The 20,909-nt window shown below is 44.3% G+C and overlaps 1 protein-coding gene and 1 long non-coding RNA gene across 3 annotated transcripts in view; one reads left to right on the forward strand and one right to left on the reverse strand.

Annotated features, from left to right (window-relative positions):
* Window positions 1-12,342, forward strand: part of cnot4a (CCR4-NOT transcription complex, subunit 4a) — a 14,169-nt gene extending 1,827 nt beyond the window's left edge. The window contains exons 2-13 of one of the 2 annotated variants that reach the window (XM_012880401.3): window positions 2,247-2,472; window positions 2,630-2,827; window positions 3,378-3,464; window positions 3,672-3,773; window positions 3,871-3,996; window positions 4,084-4,208; window positions 4,299-4,505; window positions 4,593-4,653; window positions 4,740-4,995; window positions 7,139-7,648; window positions 7,841-8,074; window positions 10,295-12,342. In XM_012880401.3, coding sequence (XP_012735855.2) covers window positions 2,299-2,472; window positions 2,630-2,827; window positions 3,378-3,464; window positions 3,672-3,773; window positions 3,871-3,996; window positions 4,084-4,208; window positions 4,299-4,505; window positions 4,593-4,653; window positions 4,740-4,995; window positions 7,139-7,648; window positions 7,841-8,074; window positions 10,295-10,623 — 2,409 coding nt within the window. In that variant the 5' untranslated portion in view covers window positions 2,247-2,298 and the 3' untranslated portion in view covers window positions 10,624-12,342. The remainder of the gene's footprint in view (window positions 1-2,246; window positions 2,473-2,629; window positions 2,828-3,377; window positions 3,465-3,671; window positions 3,774-3,870; window positions 3,997-4,083; window positions 4,209-4,298; window positions 4,506-4,592; window positions 4,654-4,739; window positions 4,996-7,138; window positions 7,649-7,840; window positions 8,075-10,294) is intronic. The other variant, XM_036147576.1, reaches the window with a different exon arrangement.
* A 4,417-nt stretch (window positions 12,343-16,759) lies between these two features.
* Window positions 16,760-20,478, reverse strand: LOC118565056. The gene is made up of 2 exons (XR_004932149.1): window positions 18,152-20,478; window positions 16,760-17,965 (listed from the first exon to the last, which is right to left on the reverse strand). It is a non-coding gene; the product is annotated as an uncharacterized LOC118565056 (long non-coding RNA).
* Between the last annotated feature and the right edge of the window lie 431 nt (window positions 20,479-20,909).

Genomic DNA, 20,909 nt, shown 5'->3' on the forward strand with positions numbered 1-20,909 from the left:
GTCGCATCTGATCAGTGCCTTTTTAAATGATTGGGTCCGTGTGACTCGACGCTTTAGTGGGTTTTGAAATCGTAAGTCGTCGTAACCTGGACGCATCTCGTCTGTGAATACTGGTGACCGATGTGTCACATGATGCCGGCAGTCACGTCGTTCCCTCCGTCCTCTTCGTCTGGATGCACGGGCTTCTCTGCTGCACTTCTTTTTGACACCGGCTGTTAATGCCGAGGCGCGTTTTAATATTCAACGGGCTGCTTCTAGATGAGCACAGGGTTCCTGCGGATCCTTAAAAAGTCTTAAAAGGCATTGAATTCTGTAATATAAAACTAAGGCCTTAATTGGCATTAAAATGTCTTAAATCAGTCTTTCTTAGGTCTTAAAATTGTTACCAGGTCATAAATAGGATTTTATTTTTGTAATCCTTACGAAACAGTCAAATAATTGATACAATTATATTTTTTTTAAATTTACCAAATGGCTCAATGTAACCATTATTGGTTCCGTCCCGATAGCGGAACCAATAAAAACTGTTGCGGCCGGACTATAGCTGTTAAAAAGAGTTGGCACTGATTTATAGTTTATTTTAGTAGGGAACAAAACAAAGTTTGTGAATTCAGTTCAGTAGTTGTTAAAAATACATCTGTAATTTGTGTTTTTCTTTTAGCTTTCTTCCTATATGGAATGTTTTTCAAAATCTTTAACATGTCTACTGAGCCAGAAAGTAATGGTTTATGTTAAAATAAACATTTGGGTGAAGTTGTCGCAACCAGGTTTATCTTGTTTGTCGTGAAGTTGGTCTTAACTTTTTATTTCAAGTGGCATTAAAAAGTCTTAAAAAGTCTTGAATTTAACTTGCCTTACGCTGTAGGAACCCTGGAGCATCTGTTGACGATAGCGTAAACATTTATTTATTTTATTTTTTTTAAGCCAAATAACAGAAAAGGGGTGCTGGTAAGTGTGAAGAGATCATTTGTCCGTAAGGGTTGCGGTCAGCGGAGCCGATACTGCTCACATAAGCGGGTCAGGGGGAGCTGGATCGGATGTTTCATCGCTGCACGAGTTTGAAACTACAGTTTGACACAGAAGTTTTAAAGATCTGATGAAATGGGTTTCAGAGCATCTCTAAACATGTCATATGTGCGGCATCAAAATGCAATGTTAGTCCTGTTTTTTTGTTTTTTTAGATGCCTTTCAACTCTAAAGTGGATCTTACAAATGCCCCCTAAAGCCTGAACATGTGGCCAAACCCTCCTTAAGAATGAAAGTTTGATTGTACCGTCATTGACACGAGTCATAAAAAAAAAAGTGACACTGCTTAAATATTTGGGTTGTTTTATGTTCCAGGTTGATTGGTTTTACAGTTAGACGATTTCCCTCACGGGCAGCTTACAGAAAGTAATAAAACCTGAACAATGAAGTCTGTTAGCTGAGTTGTAAATGCAAAGCTGTTGCCTGAACCAGGGGTCCTGTTGGGATGGCAGGAAGAGTCGTCGTTTCGGCTTAACTTCAGTCACCTTCACATCAGCGTTGCTTCCAAAGCGGCTGCCGTTTCTGATCTGGAATAACTCAAAGCGCTGGAAAGTGGTTTCCATGTGTTGAATCTCGCCGTCGTTTCAGTCCCTCCTGCTGACCACTTCCGTTTTTAAACGTTTTGCTGGTAGACGGCTTTTTCGTCGTGTCCTTTCTGACCAGTTTTATGTGTGAGGTTCGTCGCCCCCCGGCTGACGAACGCCCATTTCACCAAGACTGCTGCATCTCTTTGGGTTTTCTCCTGCTTTCGGCGCTTTAGCATCCAGATCACCTGCTGTTTCAGTGTTGCTCCAGTTGGTGCGGTCTTTTCTTTTCTTTTCTAAAAGTTAAAGAAATAGTGTAAAGTTTTGAACCCGTTTTCTCCCTCAGTCAAACCCATAATGTGTCTGTTTGCCCCAGGAGACGCTGTCCCATGTCTGAGGCCGCCTTAAACGTACAAAAATGGACTTTTGATCTTGTTTGTTGTTGACAGGCCTCACGCCGTCTTCACATCGCGTCCAGTTAGATAAGACAAAAGCTTTAGGATGCCACTGCTTTCTGGAGCAGAGGGTATATTAATCTTACATTTTAGGGGGACACACAAACCTTCAGATGTAACCCGCGCTGAATCAGGAACTCTTAGACCCAACCAGATGGTGACTGAGATTTGCTCCGCTACAGTTTAGCCGTGTCCAGATGCAGTTCTCCCATGCTCTTTCTTTCTCGTCCCTCCCCTACAGCCGCCTGCTCTGTGACCAGCTCCGGTACAACTCAACCTCGCTGTGCAATAGGATGTCCCACAGCCCAGAGATGAAGGACGACCCCATGGAGTGCCCTCTGTGCATGGAGCCGCTGGAGATTGATGACGTCAATTTCTTCCCCTGCACTTGTGGCTACCAGATCTGCCGCTTCTGCTGGCACCGCATCCGCACAGACGAGAACGGCCTCTGCCCCGCCTGCAGAAAGGTGCCTGGACAGATTTGGCGCGATACGAGATCCTTCCTCTGCGCGGATGATTGTGTCGAGCTCAAGACGCTTCTTGATGCTAGACGTTTTTTTTTGGGGGGTTTTTTTACGCTACCCATGCAGCACTGTCTGACTTCTGTTTCTGTGCCTCGCGTAGCCGTACCCGGAGGACCCCGCTGTGTACAAGCCCCTGTCACAGGAGGAAATCCAGAGGATAAAGAACGAAAAGAAGCAGAAACAGAACGAGAAAAAGCAGAAGGTGACAGAAAATCGCAAGCACCTGGCGAGCGTCAGAGTGGTCCAGAGGAACCTGGTGTTTGTAGTGGGGCTGTCGCAGCGGCTCGCCGATCCCGAAGTGAGTACAGCGTCGCGGGTTACAATCGCAGGGAATATGCCAGACCTTAATAATGGGTTGGGAATTGTAGCCTTTTGGCCGGTAGTGAAGAAAACGTGCACTGTAATAAACAAAAAGGGCTGCGACGGAGAAATAGTCCTACCTATCGGTGCAACGTTCAGGATTTTTCTGGGAATGCCAATTTCCTGTTGCTTCAGGTTTCTTGTTTCTCAGGGACCATAAAACTAATGACTCGCATAAATTTAAAATCCAACAGAAATGAAAGGGATCGTAAGATTTGGCCAATTATGCATCGAGTCTCAAACTGTGATCTAATTTTGATTCAAATGAAGAAGTGCATCAAAATAGATTCTGCCGCTCGATGCGTTTAAAGACCGAAAAGGGGTGGGAGTCCTTCGTTTTGATGCCTTTTAACGAAAAGGGGAACAGTCTGGTTTATTTTCTGCGATTTGAGCGGCGCATCTCTGCTGAATATTCTCTGGAAATATTATCATGTTAGGGTTGAGATCTAAGTGCGAGCGCCACACATTCTGTTTTATTTTCCTCACAGGTCCTAAAACGACCGGAGTATTTTGGGAGATTTGGGAAGATCCATAAAGTAGTCATCAACAACAGCACATCGTACGCAGGGTCACAGGTCAGTGGGCGGATGTTTCTGATGAATATGTCTCTGAATAACATTTTTTGATCGTTTGGAAACAGACCTGCGGCTTGTGTGATAAGTTGGTAGTGGAACAGGAGTTTCCACCGAAACCCATGAGGAAGACACGAACGTAAAAAAAAAAAAAAGCCGCGAACGCTCTGTTTGATTTCTGTGTTTACTTACACTTTGTTTGCCGTTCAGGGGCCGAGTGCCAGCGCTTATGTCACTTACATCCGTTCCGAAGACGCTTTGAGGGCAATACAGTGTGTGAACAATGTGGTCGTCGACGGCAGAACGCTCAAGGTAAGACGGTCGGGCTCTGTCGCGCTCGCTATGTTTGAAAACGGTGCCTTAATTAGGCAAAATCACAATTATCATACCTGTGTTCTTCCACTTACAGGCTTCTTTAGGCACAACAAAGTACTGCAGTTACTTCCTCAAAAGTATGCAATGTCCCAAACCTGATTGTATGTATCTACATGAGTTGGGGGATGAAGCAGCTAGCTTTACTAAAGAGGAGATGCAGGTAAAGTTTTCCTCCATGAAATAAAATAGAAATGTTTATATATATGTTTGTTGTATTCGTCTGTTTGATTGTGAATTTGTTGTAAAGGCGGGGAAACATCAAGAGTATGAGCAGAAACTCCTCCAAGACCTTTACAAAATAAATCCTGGTTTTCTACAACCTCCGGCCTGTGGAACAGAAAAGTCAAAGAGTAAAGCCAACTCCACGCAGAGGTTAGTCCTGTGTTTTTTCTGTCTCTCTTTATCTGCTGCCGTCTCCCAGCGCGGTGCTCGGTGGCTTCATTTTCTCCTGCTTTGCGACAGAACTAACAGTAGCAACGGTAAAGACGGCTGGCCGACGCTGTCGGGGCACAACAAGCTGGCCAACGGACTTTCAGAAGACCGCAAGTCCCCTCCGCTGTTAGACTATCTAGACCAAGAAGCTAGTAATTCAGATGGGCTAGAAACAGAGCTGGGTCCCGGCCAGCGCCCCACCTTATCCCCCTTCTCCTCCAACTGTGACAGTAATAGGTAATGTAGACGCCTCACGCCGCCGCCCGTCTCTTCTACAGACACTGTATTAATGTTTTGTTTTTCTGTTTCCACGCGCTCCGTCAGCAGTCCCAACGACAAACCTCCAGAATCAATCGCCATGGTGAACGGAGAGACTTTACAACAGGTGAAACGAGGGGCCTGGTTCCCTTTGGTAGACCCGGCCGAGTCGGGTCTTCGGTAAGCTGACTCCTCCTTTCTCTCATCCTGCAGATGCCCACTAGCGACTCGCCATCCCCTCCGCCGGGGCTAACGAAGCCCATCCTGGTGGTGCCCATCAGCATGTCGGACCTCTCGGCCCGTTCGCCCTTCGAGGGCGCTGCGGCAGAGTCGCAGTCGCTCTTTTCAGACAACAGTAACTTCAGACATCCAAACCCCCTCCCCGCCGGCCTGCCCCCCTTCCCCAGCTCCCCCCGCGGCAGCTCTGACTGGCCCATGACACCGGAACCACAGATACTCTTCACATCAGGTATTTACGCCGTTTTTTGGGGGGGGGTGGGGCGGCTTCAATGTCTCGGATTCCCACTATGCAGTGCCTTGCAAAACAATAATTGTCATTGAATGCTTTGTCATGTCGCGAAACCACACATCCCGGTATGGGGACGTTCTGATTGGTAGCAAAGCGACGGGCCTGGGTAGGAAGGCTTTAGTTAGAGAAGCAGGCGGGAGGCGCATGGTTGCAGAGGTCCACAGCTCAGGTAGGAGGGTCCGGCAACAGGTACGGCTGCTGGTCGAGGAGAAGAGAGACGTCTCCTCTCCCTGATCACCCCCCCCCCACGCTGAAACCTGTCGGTGGCAGCGTCATGCTGCGGGACGGAGCTGAACAGAGGACCGTTCTGGAGGGAAACCTGTGAGAAGCCGAGGCAGAGGTTCACTTTCCAGTAGGACGATGACTCTAAAACCAGAAGGTGTGAATGTTGGGGTTATTTAACTCTCACCGTACTCCAGACAGTTTTTTTTATTAGTTTATTTGTCAGGGACAATGCAGCGCACATTATTACATTCATAATTGTAATAGGCAGAGCCATAACAAAATGTGTAGATGTGTTGCATGAAAGGTTTCTAGCCTATAGGCTAATTTGCAACCCCAGTCCCCAGTCAGGCCTTTATAAAATACATTTTCCTAAAACGTAGCTCACATTGCACAATCATATATAAAATACATTATAAAAGACAACCATTAACATTTCACACAATCCTAACAACATTACACAAAACAACACCTCACATCCAACATAATCATAATGACTCAATGTTCACATATTTGATTTTCTTTCAGCCAATGTTTCACCTTTCTATTAAATGTTTTCAGGTCAGTTTCTATTTTTATATTTTTATTTCCGTTGGTAAATCATTCCAAAAACGGATCCCTATCACTGAGAAACTTGACTGTCCAAAAGTGGTTTCGCGCTCCTCTGCTATACAGTTGCCACCCGCTGCTCTCCTAGTGTTAACTCTCCGTGTATTTATTTTTGTCACAAAAGGACAGAGTACGGCTGCAGCTATATTGTTTGTGCATTTAAAAATCATCTTAAGAAAAGAAAACTTAATAAAACTATCAAAATCTAAAAGCTTATATTTCTGTACAATCAAACAGTAATGCCACCTAGTTGGTTTCGGATCCATAATTTTCAATGCTTGTTTGTATAGTGATAAAATAGGTTTAACTGTTGTCTGGGAGGCTTGGGCCCCATACAGTAACACAATAAGATAAATGAGAAAGTATCATGGCATGCATTTTAATGCAGAATCGGTGACAGCACAGTAGATGCTAACAGATGCCTGTCTGAAGTTGAGCTATTTGATGAGAGGAATGAGCAGATATTTCACTGTGAATTTAAAAAAAAGAAGTTAGAAACACATCTGCTTCACGATTCATGCACCAGGACTCGTCCCGCTACACGGCAGGTACTAGGGCTGGGTATCATCTAGGATGAGCCGATACGATACGATTCTCGATACATAGCTCAGCTTGATTTGATTTGACTCCAGTATCGATATTTATTACTTTCAAATTAATGCTCAGTCATTCAATCAACAAAACAGCCAAATATGTTTATGTTCAATTTATTGAACAATGCATTCAATATTCAATGTTCAATGCATTTAAAGTATCACAGAAACCCAAAATGTGCCCAAACGTCTGATTTTAGGGACAAAGGCGCTTCTAAAATCCATTCCGCCGTTCCGCAAATTCACTTGCACTTCCTCGCTGTGAACAGTAATGGAGCGATGTAATAACGCCCCCTAGAGGTTGGGAGGTATATTGATATTGAAAGCCAGAATATCGATATTAAATCGTTTTTAAAAGCATCGATATTAATCTTTGTATCGATTTTTATGCACAGTCCTAGCAGGTACAGTAAAGTTTGTGGTTGTGACGTGGCAAAAATTTAGAGTTTTGAATGCTTTTGCAAAACACTGTATAGTCTTGCTGCTGCTTTATTGTGCATCTTTGTCTTCCTAGCACAGTTGCGGCTGGACTGTCACAGGAGGTGCAGTAAATAAACAAAAGAGCACTCGTTGAGATGTAAACACGGCTTGCTGATTCAAACCGACGTCTTTATTAATCAAACTAACTGGCCTCTTCTCTTTTTTTTTTTTTTTGAAAGACACAATACCGGTCTCCTCCTCGACGGACTGGCAAGCGGCCTTCGGTTTCGGCTCGTCCAGCAAACAGCAGGACGACGATCTGGGCTTCGACCCCTTCGACGTCACCCGCAAGGCTTTAGCCGACCTGATAGAGAAGGAGCTGTCGGTGCAGGACCAGAGCCCCTCGTCCCCCGGGCCGCTCCCGCAGGGCGGCGGCCACGCCTCCGGCCCGCCGTCCTCCAACTCCAGCGCGTCCCACCACTTCCCCAGCGGCCTGCCGCGCGTCCACCCGCTCCACCACAGAGCCATCTACAGCTCCTTCAGCTTCCCCGGCGGTCACAACAGCCAGGCCGGTCAGCAGCAGCAGCAGCAGCAGCCTCCGGCCGGCAGACACCCGTGGATGGGCATCGCCACGCGAAACCCCCTCGCACACTTGAACCACTCAGCCAGCGCTGCCTCCCACAGTAACATCCTGGACCTGAATCTGCCCCCTCAGCACAACACGGGGCTGGGAGGGATCCCCATCTCAGGTACCGGGCAGCTGGGTCACGTTAACGCGCTTTAAACAGACACTTAATATCACACTTCTGCTCAGCGTTAAGATGGCTGTTTTGATTAGCGTCTATTGATTTATTTCCTCGTGGGCAGATTGCGGCGTTCTGGATTTAATCGGCGAGGAACTGATCCCCCCTCTCTGTGTGTGTCTCTGTCCCCTCCTGCAGAAAACAGCAGCTCTATAGACGGCTTAAATGTGAAAGAGTGGCAGGACGGACTGAGGGCTCTCCTGCCCAATATCAATATCAACTTCGGTGGCCTCCCAAACTCCTCCTCCTCTTCCTCCTCCTCATCCTCCAACAGCGTTAACCACATCGGCGGGCCGACGGGGCCGGCGGGCATTTCACACAGCCTGAGCTGGGACGGCACAGCCAGTTGGATGGACCCTGCCATCATCACAGGTCAGCCCTGCCGGACTCATCTCCTGCTCTGATCTTTGCAAACCTCGTTTAGTTTAATTTTTATTCACCCCATTCACTGTTTGTCTGACTGAAACCAGTTATTTAAACCCTTTTTTTTTCTTTTTTTTCCTTGCTGCCTGACGTAGGGCTGGACGATATAGGAAAAAAAGCATATCGATAAACTAGAAAGCACATTGATTGATATCGATGATTATCAAAATAAATTCTAAATAGACATTTTAAGTGCAGCCCTGACCATTTTATGCGGTTGGTTAATGACTATTTTTAAATAAATGGATTAAAACACAACCCTTTATTCAGCCGTTATACAAAAAATAAGTGTTTAAAAAAACAAACACGTGCTCTCTGAACTCTCTGAAGGCTGATGGAGCTTTCATGGGTTTGTGATTGGTTGAGAGGATGCAATGACTGTAGTATTAACCTACATGATAGAATGCACTGTTCTTTTATTTAACTTTTTATTGACCCCTGTTATTTATAATGAACCATACGTCTATCGATGGATATATATCGTTATTCAATTATCGTCCAGCCCTAGTCTCACGTTAAATCACTACTTTCCCTGTTTTTGGGTCGGTTGGGATTCCCAACGTTATTTATCTTTGCAAAAATAGCAGAATAATTACAAAGAGAAACCTTTTAAAACAGTTTAAAATTAGTTGGGGTTTTTTTAAGGTAGAAGTTGACACTGAAACTAATATTACTGCTCCTGAGATCAATTTGGCTGAGGCCGGGTGATGATGATCGTTTCTGATTGTTTAATTTACAGCAGTTCATTAGACGGATTTTAAAGCGCCCTAAACGCGTCGCTCTCTCATCAAAGGACGTGGATATCAGAAAGGAAGCGAACCAATTTCCTGATGTAGGCGCCTCCGTTCAAACCGTTCTGTACAGACACAAACGGCCCGGACTGTCCCGCCGCCACGCCGTTCAGGAAGGAGTCGGGTTCTGTCCCAGCGATGAGCGCGTTCTCATCTTTTTATCTCTTTCTGCGCGAAAGCAAAAGACCTTGTGAAGATGCTGACGGAAGCTGGTAGGAGCGTGTCGTCGGCTGCTGAGAAGCAAGTATTGTACCAGTAGGGGCTGAAAAAGCACTCTGACTAAGGGGGAAAATACAAGGTAGCAAAAAGATGGATTTACAGTTTGCACTTTAGGAGACCTGTGCTGTGGTCTGGCTAAGCTGCTTTTGGAGGAAAAGAGGGAAGCCTTGGAGCACCGTCCAGACGGAGAAATACGAGGGTGGTGTGTGGGTGTTTTGCTGCAGGAGGGACTGCTTTACCTCAGAAAACAGACGCCGTCATGAAGACACGTTCACTTTAAATACTGAAGCAAGACCTTCAGACATCAGCCTGCAAGTGGAAACCTGTGCTCAAACTTCTGAGTAATAACAAAGTTGTAAAAAAAAAACGACGTCGCTCCTTTTTCTTGTATTCCCCGAATGGAAGAATTGTTTGTAGTCCTGAATGAACCAAAACAGGAAAAGCTTAGTTGGATTTAATGTCAGTGTGGGGAAATAACGCTAAATTTCTGGTTTCAACTTCGTCGTCTCGGTCCGTGGAGCCGTGTGAAAACGTCGACAGTGAGTCGACAAGCCGATTTTAAATCCAAGGTCATTTATGTGATTGAATGGCGTTCTGTTGGCGCGCAGCAGATTTTAACGGGATCCACCGACAACGATCTGACGCTGGCTCCTCCTTTCTTCTGCGCGGTCACTGCCGGTGATCAAACGTTCAAGAGAGCGCTCTGATTGGCCGTGTGTCGGTGACGAGAAGCTCCATATGAGATGAAGGGTCAGTGACATATTTTAGGAAAACTGAAGATCCCTCCTTTGTCTTTTGAAGGAATCTGGAATATGTGTGTGACATGTAATCAGTCCAGGTTCGATGAGTCCGTACGTTCGTCTCACTCTTAGGTGCAGCAAATGTTTTTTCTGGAGGGAATCAGTGCAAAGATCTCTGGTTCAGTGTAATCGCATCATTTCCCGTGTAATCGTTCAGGCATTTTAGATTTGAATCAGAGGTTTAAATGGAGTCCAGACTCTTGCACCAATTAACCAGCCGTTTGATTCTGCCGGGTAACTTTAAACGCATACATGTACCGTCTAACCACAAGACGTCGCCGATGGGGCCGTAGATCGTGTTCCAGTCTGTTTGAAGCTTGTGCTAGCGTCTGTCTCACGCTCTCTTGTCTCCACCTCAGGCATCCCGGCCACGGCGGGCAGCAGTTTAGACTGCCTGCAGGACGACAACCCGCCACACTGGCTCAAGTCGCTGCAGGCGCTAACAGAGATGGACGGTCCTGCCAGCTCAGCGGTGCCCACCCCCCAGCCCCTCCACAGCGGCCTCCTCGACGGCCACCTCCCCCTCCACCACAGAGCTCCCAGCGGCTGGGCTCCCTACATGCCCCCTCCCACAGCCAACCCCACCGGTCAGTTCCACTCCCCCCCGCCAGGCTTCCAGACCGCCTTCAGACCCCCAGGACAGCCCGCCACAGAGCTACTACAGAGTGCCGCCGTGGATCGCCACTGAATACAGACTGTAACAGACCCACCCCCCCACCCCCCCTCTTCCCTTATACCCACTCATCCTGTACCCTGCCCTCTTTTTTCCTAACGCAATACACACCAATCTGCAGAGTATGAAAAATTAACAAAATAACAAACTTGCTTTCTTTTTATTTTCCTTCTTCCTCCTTCCTTTGTCTACTCAGAAGGCCTTTTTTTTTTTTCTTTTTCTTTTTCTATATAATTTGTGGCACACGATTATCAGTGCACCCTTCGTCTGCCGCCATCACCACTCCTTAGACCTAGTTGGGGGCGTAACTTGGGAGTCGTCGTGTAGCTTTACTGTCAGCAGAGAGCACCAGAATCCGTCTAGCATCAAGTGCCCAGCGGTGACACAAGCTAACGCCACAAGCTGGCAGAGAAACACATTAGCAGAAGTGAGGTCGTTTATAAATAAATAAATAAAAAATAACATCATTAAGCATGATAACCTTTGTGTTTTTGGATAGCTGAAGTCATGATTCGGTTTTGTTTTTTTTGTTTTCCTGGTTTACTTTTTAAGGAATAGAGAAAGCTGTGATTCTGCTCTTTGAAGCTTCACCCCAAAGACGCTCGTTCTCCCGATTCGGAGCAGCAGACTGTGAAACGGTTAAACCTGACAGCCGGGGGGGGGGGGTGGAGGACACGGGACACGAGAGGGGTCGGCATTCAGCAAACTTATTAAAACGCAACTTGAGGAGAGCGGAAGGCGAATGAGACTGGGGTGGATGCGCGGGAGTTTAGGGCACAGGCTATGCATGGGCTCCCTGTTGGGTACGGACACAAACGGCCCCGCCTAGGAGGCCACTTGGCTCATACTCTCTTTAGCAAGGGGCTCCCATGGGCCCCCCATCCTGCTGGAGGGATAGTTTTGCTGAACCTCTGTATCAGAGGATAGAGCAGCGACCTTACCGCAGGGAGCCGGGGCTGTGGGAAATCATGGCACACATCCTGAGCACTAGGGTTAGACTCTTACTCACAGTGCCACTGTGTGGTACCTACCATAGCTAGCCCTAACACCAACAGCCGCCAGATAGATGAAGATGATGGGGGGGGGGCAGTGACCAGACGGAAGAGGAAACGTCAAAGAAGAAATCCAAGCGAGGGGTAGCAAAGAGGTTAGCGGGTCCCATTGTTCGATCCACGAGGGCTTTAAACGAGGCCTTAAAATAGAAGCGGGAGAGAATGGAGCTTTGAGTGTGTGGAGAAGGGAGTGTTGCCGACTGCTGAGAGTCATGCCAGAGCGTATGTGGACCTCAGCAGCTGTATGCAAGTGTGCGTCACGCGAGACAAGGGGCTGCAAGAACGTACCGAGTACTGTAGTAATAAATCAAGGAGCCCTCCGCCTTTTAGAAATGAGATCAACCTCTCCGGCCGCCGCCTTTTTCCCTTTTTAAAGTCTTAATTCTGATTCGTGTTCGCTCTGTCTTTTCTCCCCCCCCCCCTCACCCCCCCCTGCCCTGCCCTCCCCTCCCTTCCCACCTCCCACCATCTCTCCCTCGCTATTCCCTATTTAACAGTATTCACAAAGATGAACAAATTCATCCAGGAGAAATCAACAGAGTCATCATCGTTCAGTGGGTTTTAACATGATGTTTGCGAGGAGGAAAAAAAAATAAAACAACAACTTTGAGGCGCTTAACGGAAATGAACTGTCCTCTGCAGGTCTGGAAAAATAAAACTTAAATAAAACTGAAAACTCAGAGCTTGTTGATTCCCTGACTGATGTTCTTTTTTTTTTTTTTTTGTCGCCACCAGACGTGTTAAAGTCCTCCCCACCGTGCAGAAAGTTTAGATCTGCCCTGTGTTTACCTCTGCTTTCCACTAGGGGGCAGATTTTTTTGCTCCTACTTCCCTTGGAGCACACAAGGTGACACTGAATGACTTTAATAATACAGTTTGTCGGCGGGCGCGTTTCTCTCTGCCGTGTAGCTGCTCCTCTGAAAGCATCTCAGAATGAGCCACAGTTACTTTGGCTGTTCAGTCAGGTTGGCTTCATCGTAGAAGGCAGAGCATGTCCTGTACTTTGGTGTGCAGCTCTGCCATCTCCCCGGTGAATGCAGCGTATGGACCCCTGCATCAGATGGGTTTGAGCTATGAATCCCATCCTAGTTTCTGAACAGGGCGTCGCTGCTCGTGTAGGTTTCAACCAATCCCAGGTAAACGTGGGTAAAAACCCCTGCGTTTAATGTTGAGATCATATCATTTCACTAAAAATACAAAGGTGTTTTGAGTGAGGAAAAAATGTTTTTAAGCAAAATCACTGATACCCTTAAATAGCCTTTTTCCCAATGAGAAGGTTTTTATTTATGAGAGGGATCTTGGATCTTATCCTTTTCTTGCACAATGTCTCTAGACAGCTTGTGTCCTCTCTTTTCTTTTCAAGTCACCTCACAGGTTTTCTATATGACTTAGGTTTTAAGCCTAAAAAGAAGGTTGATCCCCCCCACTCCAGCTAATATAGCCTACCCTTTCTGTCTATTTGATCATATGTCTGGCGAATGTTTTTTTTATAAATGGTGTTCTTTACCGCTGGCAAATATAAACGGTTTGTGCGCTGGATGCGTGGGGTCTGCAGAGATGGCACTCTTGGCTTCTAAATATTCTGGATGGAGGGAAGGTCAGCCCAGGCAAGGCAAGGCAAATTTATTTGTATAGCACAATTCAGTACAAAGACAATGCAAAGTGCTTTACATGATTAAAATATAGCAAAATAAAAGCAAGTAGGAATAAAATGTAGATAGAAAATAGAATAAAAGCAAGTAGGGATAGAATGTAGAAACAAAGAAGAACATTACAAGCAGTAGAACAGTTTAACTAGAACAGTCAAAGGCAATGTTAAACAAATGTGTTTTTAATCTCGATTTAAAGGAACTCAGGCTTTCAGCACTTTTACAGTTTTCTGGAAGTTTGTTCCAGATAAGTGGAGCATAGTAACTAAACGCTGCTTCTCCATGTTTAGTTCTGGTTCTAGGTATGCAGAGCAGGCTGGAGTCAGAAGACCTGAGTGGTCTGGATGATTGATACACTGATAACAAGTCTGTGATGTATTTTGGTGCTAAGCCATTTAGGGATTTATAGACTAACAGAAGTATTTTAAAGTCTATTCTCTGAGATACAGGGAGCCAGTGGAAGGACTTTAGAACTGGGGTGATGTGCTCTACTTTCTTAGTCTTAGTGAGGACGCGGGCAGCAGCGTTCTGGATCAGCTGCAGCTGTCTGATCCACTTTTTAGGCAGACCTGTGAAAACACAGTTGCAGTAATCAATTCTACTAAATATAAACGCATGGATTAGTTTTTCCAGATCCTGACGACCCTCTCTGTAGACCTAAGTCTTTGCTTTGGTTTGGACCTGTCCTGTTTTGTAGAGGAGCCAAACGTTATAGTGATGGGAAAAGGACAAAGAAATGGCAGAGTGGAAGATATAAAGGTTGTCCTTGTTGAGTTGCTACAGGAAGTACGCAGTCTGCTGGCCGTTCCTCTGAAAAGTGTCTGTGTGAGGACCGTCTTGGGTCCCAAGAAAGGGTGTTTCCTAGGAACCGGAAGTGATTCACAGTAGACGTTAAGGATGGCGAGGAGGTTTCTCCATCTTCACTGTCTCGGGCAGGTTAAGCTCCAGGTGTTTCTCGCAGCACCAGTCGTTGTCCTGGATCAGACCAATAACTAGTGCCATCTGCAAACTTCTGGAGTTTCATAGGCAGGTCCCCTGAGGTGCAGTCGGTCGTATGCAGAGAGAAGAGCGGGGAGAGAGCACCTCCCTGAGGGTCGTCAATGCGGTTGGGTCTTTAACGGGAGAAGATGCTCCCCAGTGTCTGCTTCTGCTGGTCAGTCAGAAAGCTGGTGATCTAACACTGTGAGCTTCTGGTGGAGGATGTCTGGGCTGACGTTCACAAACAGGATCCTGGCATACGTTCCAAGGTGGCACAGGGTAAATTATAGTCCCCAAATCGACTGCATCATATGCTGACCTGTTTTCCAGCCAAGCCAACAGCAGTGGGTCCTGTGATCTCCTTCTGATGCTTCAACACCAGTCATTCAAAGGACTTCATGACCACAGATGACAGGCCTGTAGTGGTTTGACCCCGTGGTGGTGCGTTTCTTGGGGACTGGGATGATGGTGCCGCGTTTAAAGCACGGGGAGACCCTCCTATAGCTCCAGAGACTCGATGAAGATCCGAGTGAAGATGGGCCCAGTTGGTCAATGCAGGTTAGGCATGAGGGGGAGTCATTGTAAGGTCCTGGAGCTTTATTGGTCTTCTGATGCTGATACATGTTGACATCTTCCTCATTGATTTTAAATCCAGATAGGGGGGAGCTTTTGTGTCATAAAGCCATGTAGACTAACAGGGTTGTCGTAGACTTGGGAAGAGCAACTGGCACACAGGCAGCTTCATAGACCGGTTAGCACAGGGTACGTTTCAGCAAGTCCATCCTTTGTTCCTCTCCAAAGCCACCTTGAGTGTTTAGTAAAAAGACCAATCTTAGTCTCTCCAACCAAGTAGACTTCAACAAACCACACTTCCAAGTTTTATCAATCACATGTAAATCGTCACTAGTTCTCCCACTGGGAGATTTTGAGTCTTATTCTGTGGTTCCAGCACTTTTTCCTCCGGCCGTAGTTGTGGGCACGTTTAGGCAAGTCGCCATTGTTATGCAGCTTGTCTGCTTCCTAAAGGTGAACTTGAATGGCACATTCTCTTGTCTGTCTCAGTTTGAGGAGTGGCTAAGAGAAAGGGGTGTGTACATCACAAAGGAGAGGAAGGTTAACTTAAGTCCTACACTGATCAACCTAAAAAGTAGCCACCAATCCTGAATATCAGGACAGAAGTCAGTCTTTTTATGTTGAAATTGCAGTTTACACTAAGATTAATCCAAATTAGATCTGAAAAATATGTTGGGAAAACAATGTTATGATAAATCATTGTTTTAAAGTGTAATAATACCAACAACCTTGTATAGATTTAAACCGACGTGACAGAAGCTGAATACAGTGTATTCCTTAATACAGGAATTTTAGCAATTTTAACAGATTATGTTCATTTTCAGCATTTGCCAGAAACGGCTTTTGCACTCGTCAGAACCACAGAACAAAGGAGCGGACAACTTTGCGGTTTTAATGTCGTTTTAATCAGGTTGTATAATGTCACAAATAAACTCTAACATACATTTATCAGTCAGAAGTGACATAAGCATTAAGACTTTGAGGAGAACAACTACCAAGATGGTCTGGCTATGGTGGAGATCTAAAATCCGTGGCAAAATGAAGGTAGGGCTCAGTGTGGGTGAATGAGGGACCACGATAGTGAGACAACTATATTTGTAGATCCAACATGGTCTCTGTGTAATAACATTTGCATCATAAGAGAAAACCAGCACTGTTTTTTCTGGGTGGTATTATTAACTCAAAAAAATAAGTAAATAACAGGTAATTTGTCAGCTGCCTGTCCAGCAAATAGAAAATGTATTGCATTCTGTAAGAAACTATAACCATTAATTCAAGTTCATACCTTATAATTTATGGCTCTAATGGAAAGGCTTTTATTATTACTATCCAGAATCTGTCTTCTCTAGATCAAAGTTTAAAATGGTGTGAACACATCAACACTGAATTCAAACTCAACCCTTTATTCAATCAACTTTTTACCAAATCTGCAAGGTTTTTGCAAATTGTTAAAAAAGACAAAAAGAACACGTGCTCCCTGAACTTTTTTGAAGGGGGCGGAGCTTGGTGACGGAGCGTTCCTGGGTCTACGTTTCTGATTGGTTGGGAGGAAGCAACGACTGTAATATTAACCTATGATAGACTAGAATGCTCTTTTTAACTTTTTATTGCACCTTTTTTCTTTCTGCAGCACGTCTGTCTGTCTCTCTATCTATCTATCTATCTATCTATCTATCTATCTATCTATCTATCTATCTATCTATCTCTCTCTCTCTCTCTATGATAGACTAGAATGCTCTTTTTAACTTTTTATTGCACCTTTTTTCTTTCTGCAGCACGTCTGTCTGTCTCTCTCTCTCTCTCTCTCTCTCTCTCTCTCTCTCTCTCTCTCTCTATATATATATATATATATATATATATATATATATATATATATATATATATATATATATATATATATTATTGAATTATCGTCTGGCCCTCATCTGGCACAGAACAAAACTTTCGCCCATGCAGGGCACCATTTCTGTAAGACCCACCAAGGACCGGCTCTCTGAAAAGGCTAGTGTGTCACTTTGTTTCTAAACTTAAAACTCCTAGGATCATAAAAATGATACACCAAAGCATGGAGGAGGAGCCAGCATGATGTGGAGGTACCTTTCTGCCTTTCTTGGTGGTGGAACTGGACTTCTCACGATAAAAAGGAAATCTGGATATTAGTTTCGAGGCATAATTGTGTTACCCAGTGTCTCAAAGCCTTAATGCAAAGGCTTTTAAAACTACAGCGGTGAGACTTCACTGCAAATAAATTTGTTGACATGGCCAAAATAGACAGATTTTAATTGTAAAATAGAAAAACACACGATGATACTTTTACACCATTTACACCCGCTGAGCAGTCAGCTGTTACGATCTAACATAGTCAAAGATATAGCACAGGATGGCCGGGGCAGCCCCATCTGGTCTGAGGCTGTGGGTGCTGAAGAGGCACCGGCAGCGGAGGCAGAGAAATGCAGGCAGGCAGCAGATTCAGGGGCTAGGACAGTGAGTCAGCAATACAGCGGGGGAGGATTGGGGGAGTGGAGTAGTAGGGGGTCGATTATGTGATCGGGGAGATGATGCATGCCTGACGTACACAAAAATGCCATCTGTTTATAATGGAGCTGCAGTTTTGGTTCTGGTGGGACAAGACTGGCACAACACGCCTCTAAACCCCCCGTCCTCTAACAACGATTGGTCTACAGATTATCTTCCCTGAAACTGTGTGTTCCACCTCATTATTATGCAAAGGTGAACACAAGGAAAGTATTAAACAAAAAGATATGAGCTGTTGTTGTTATCTTATTTATTTATCATAGCAATAGAGAAGTATTTACAGTCTTCCTGTGTACAGTTTACCTTTCATCTGCTGTCCCCAGACATCCAGACGTGATTTGCTCTGCTGCTAAAGTACAATAAATCAACGGGCAAATACAAAAGACACCGAGGTGCTACATCAGGTGTTTTTTTTTTTTTTTTTGCTCTCTTCCACTGAGATGGCTTCTGCAGGGGTTCAGTCTGCTAAACTGCTGAAGCTGTGCGCTCCTTGAGGACTGCAGCTACCGGATGAGGGCATGTTCAGAGGGCACAGGAACTGCAGTGGCTGGCGTTGAAAGCCGACTGTGTCTACGGAAAGGAAAAGACAAGGCAGATTATTAATAATGCCCTGCAACCGGAGAAAAGGAACGGATTTACAAGCTGGAAAGTTACAAAGATATATATATATATATATATATATATATATATATATATATATATATATATATATATATATATATACATACACCGATACATATGTATGTTTTTAAATACCTTCAGGAGAGCTTGAGAAGCATGTCAGGCTTGCTTGAATGAATTGTCAGATGTACTGGGGGAAAAAACAACCAGTATCAAAGCAGGACAAATATTTGTATTCAGTAAAGCTAGGTCACTCTGGTCACATGTAGACTTATTTGTTCAATCTGAGCAACATCAGTTTTTTAAAACAGACCCAAACTTTAAGAGAACTTTTAATTGATAAAAAACTATGATTAACACGGCAAACTGCACACGAATAAAAAAAAAAATGTGCGTTCACAGGAAGGAAACAATGTTACGATGAAAAATCAATGTATTTGGTGAGAGAAAACAATATTTACACAGTTCAAGCCAGATTCCTACATACACTCATACATAAATATTATCTGTCTGAAATGTAATGAGAATGTTTTTTCATGTTTTAGTTCAGTATTCATTCTATTTTTTTTTATATTTGTTATTACTGTGACCTTTGTTTGGTCATTCTGCCATCTTCCCAGGTCCCTCTTGGAAAATGAGATCTTTAATCCCACGGGTTTCACATGTGTTCACACGTGGGTCACATTTTCCACATCCGATGAAGCATTTTTTTCATGTGTTCCACATGTGGAGCATGTGATCACATATTTCTCACTAGTGCACCACAAATGATCAGATCATTTTCCATGTGACGATCATGTGATTGCACTCAGTATGTCCTACAAATGTGTAATTTGTATTTTGATGTGTATAACGATGTGCCGGCATATGTGCTGTCGATAATCATATTGTAATAATCCACTTAGTTTACTGATCATTTCCTGTATTGTGTTGTTGTATTGTGAATAGCATGTTGCCATCCTAGTCTTATTGTTTAAACACTGTTAGAAATTCAAGGACAGTAAGAGGAAAATTGAAATCTATCATGAGCAGCTAATGGATTTATAAACGACCAGGCTCATCCAACCAGGCTTTTCCCATAAGCTGTAAACCCGCCCATGCTGACATGCCCGTCCAATCACGTGTTTCAATTTGCCGAGGTCCCGCCTTCCATGATGCAGTTCTGCGTTCTGCCATTTTCAAAAGATTTTCCCAGAAACCCACGCTCTCCTGTATTTTTAACATAGAAAAAAAAAAAGAGAGGAAACATCCGCATTGTTTAGGTGGGCTAAAGAAAACAAAGTCAGCATGAGAATCGACACATTTGTTTAAGATGAAGGAGGCCTTAACTGACTAAATAAAGGTCATAACCATGAATAAAAGTATTTGACCACAATGATCGTTGTTGCTTTTGGAAGAAAAACTGGGAGTATTCTGAAGTACGAAGCAACATGTGAGGGCGCTAAAGCTTGGGCCACAAATGCTAACTCCAAATGGACAGTCACCTCGATCAAACAGTCAAATTTACACAGTGGCTTAACTTAAGTTAACTTAACAGTGATCATCACAGAGCCTTGATATCAGCTGCATGAGAACTTTGTGGATAGAGGTGAAAAGGTGTGTGCGAGCCAAGCGGCCTGTAAAACGGACCCGGTTACAACTAATTCTGTCAGGAGGAATGGGTCAAAATGCTAGGAGACCGTTGTGAGGAGCTTGAGACCAAAATGTTTGATCAAAGTCATTCGATTTAAAATGCATTTCTACCAAATACTGAGGAAACAAATGTACACCTCTGAATCCAAAGCAGGATAAGAGAAAATCTCTTGAATTATTTTTCTCATTACTCTGACCTTTAGTAGATAATAATCTCTCTGGTCCTAAACAGGAAAGGTTTCCCCTGATTTTATGTCCTGACACTTTTTATACAGTCTATGTAAACATCTGGTTTCAGTTGAAATTATTACAATCGCTTACATTGCTTCTTACACATCAGTAAATTTATACAGTGTTAAGACCTCTTCATTTTTTTTTCTGCTTTCTGTTACATTACAACCACAAATGGATATAATTTCATTGGTTATTTGATATGATTGACCGTCATAAAATTGTGTATAATTATAAAGTGACAGGAAAATAATCCATAGCTGTCTAACTTGTTTGTAAATAAAAATCAGCAGACAGGTGGAAGAAGGCGCACCAGTCAGATGAGACCAAAGGTAAACTTTTCAGCACTGAACAAAAAACTGTATCTGCGGTACAAAACGAACACTGTACATCTACCTGAGCACGATATCCCAGGGTGAAACATGGTGGTGGCAGCATCATGGATCGTTCTTTTCTTCTGCTGGGGAAGGACGGGGACACTGGTCAGAGTTGATGAGCGGATGGATTGGACCCAATATGGGAGGATCCTGGAATAAAACCTGGAAGATGCTGCAAAATACTCGTTACTGGGGTAGAGGTTCCTTAGCAGCGAGGATGTTGTCCATGTGTCCTTTGTCAATGTCCATGTGTCCATGTGTCCTTTGTTTTGACAGGACCTCTCATCGCCTGCTCTGCAAAACGTTATAGAAAAAGTTATTCAGTCTGAGACAGGGGAAATAGGGCAGATGGTTATATTTAACATAAAAAAATGACAACTAAAATCCTATGTTGTTGCAAATGGTGATTTTATCATTAGAGAAATATACAGTAACAAGAAATACAGTTAAAAAAAATTATAAAAGCATGACCCAAGTAATATCATTACAAGCATTACAAGCATTACAGTGTGTCTAAAGGTGTCTGATTCCACGTGTTGTGGTGGGGTGTCATCCCTTGAAATCTGTTGGTATTAATAAAAGGGTAAAAAAAAAAAAAAAAGATTTGCCATTCAGCCTCACTGAGCATTTTTCTTGGTTCATTTTGGTGAGAT

Source organism: Fundulus heteroclitus, chromosome 2, assembly GCF_011125445.2.
Source record: "Fundulus heteroclitus isolate FHET01 chromosome 2, MU-UCD_Fhet_4.1, whole genome shotgun sequence".
Lineage (NCBI taxonomy): Eukaryota > Metazoa > Chordata > Actinopteri > Cyprinodontiformes > Fundulidae > Fundulus > Fundulus heteroclitus.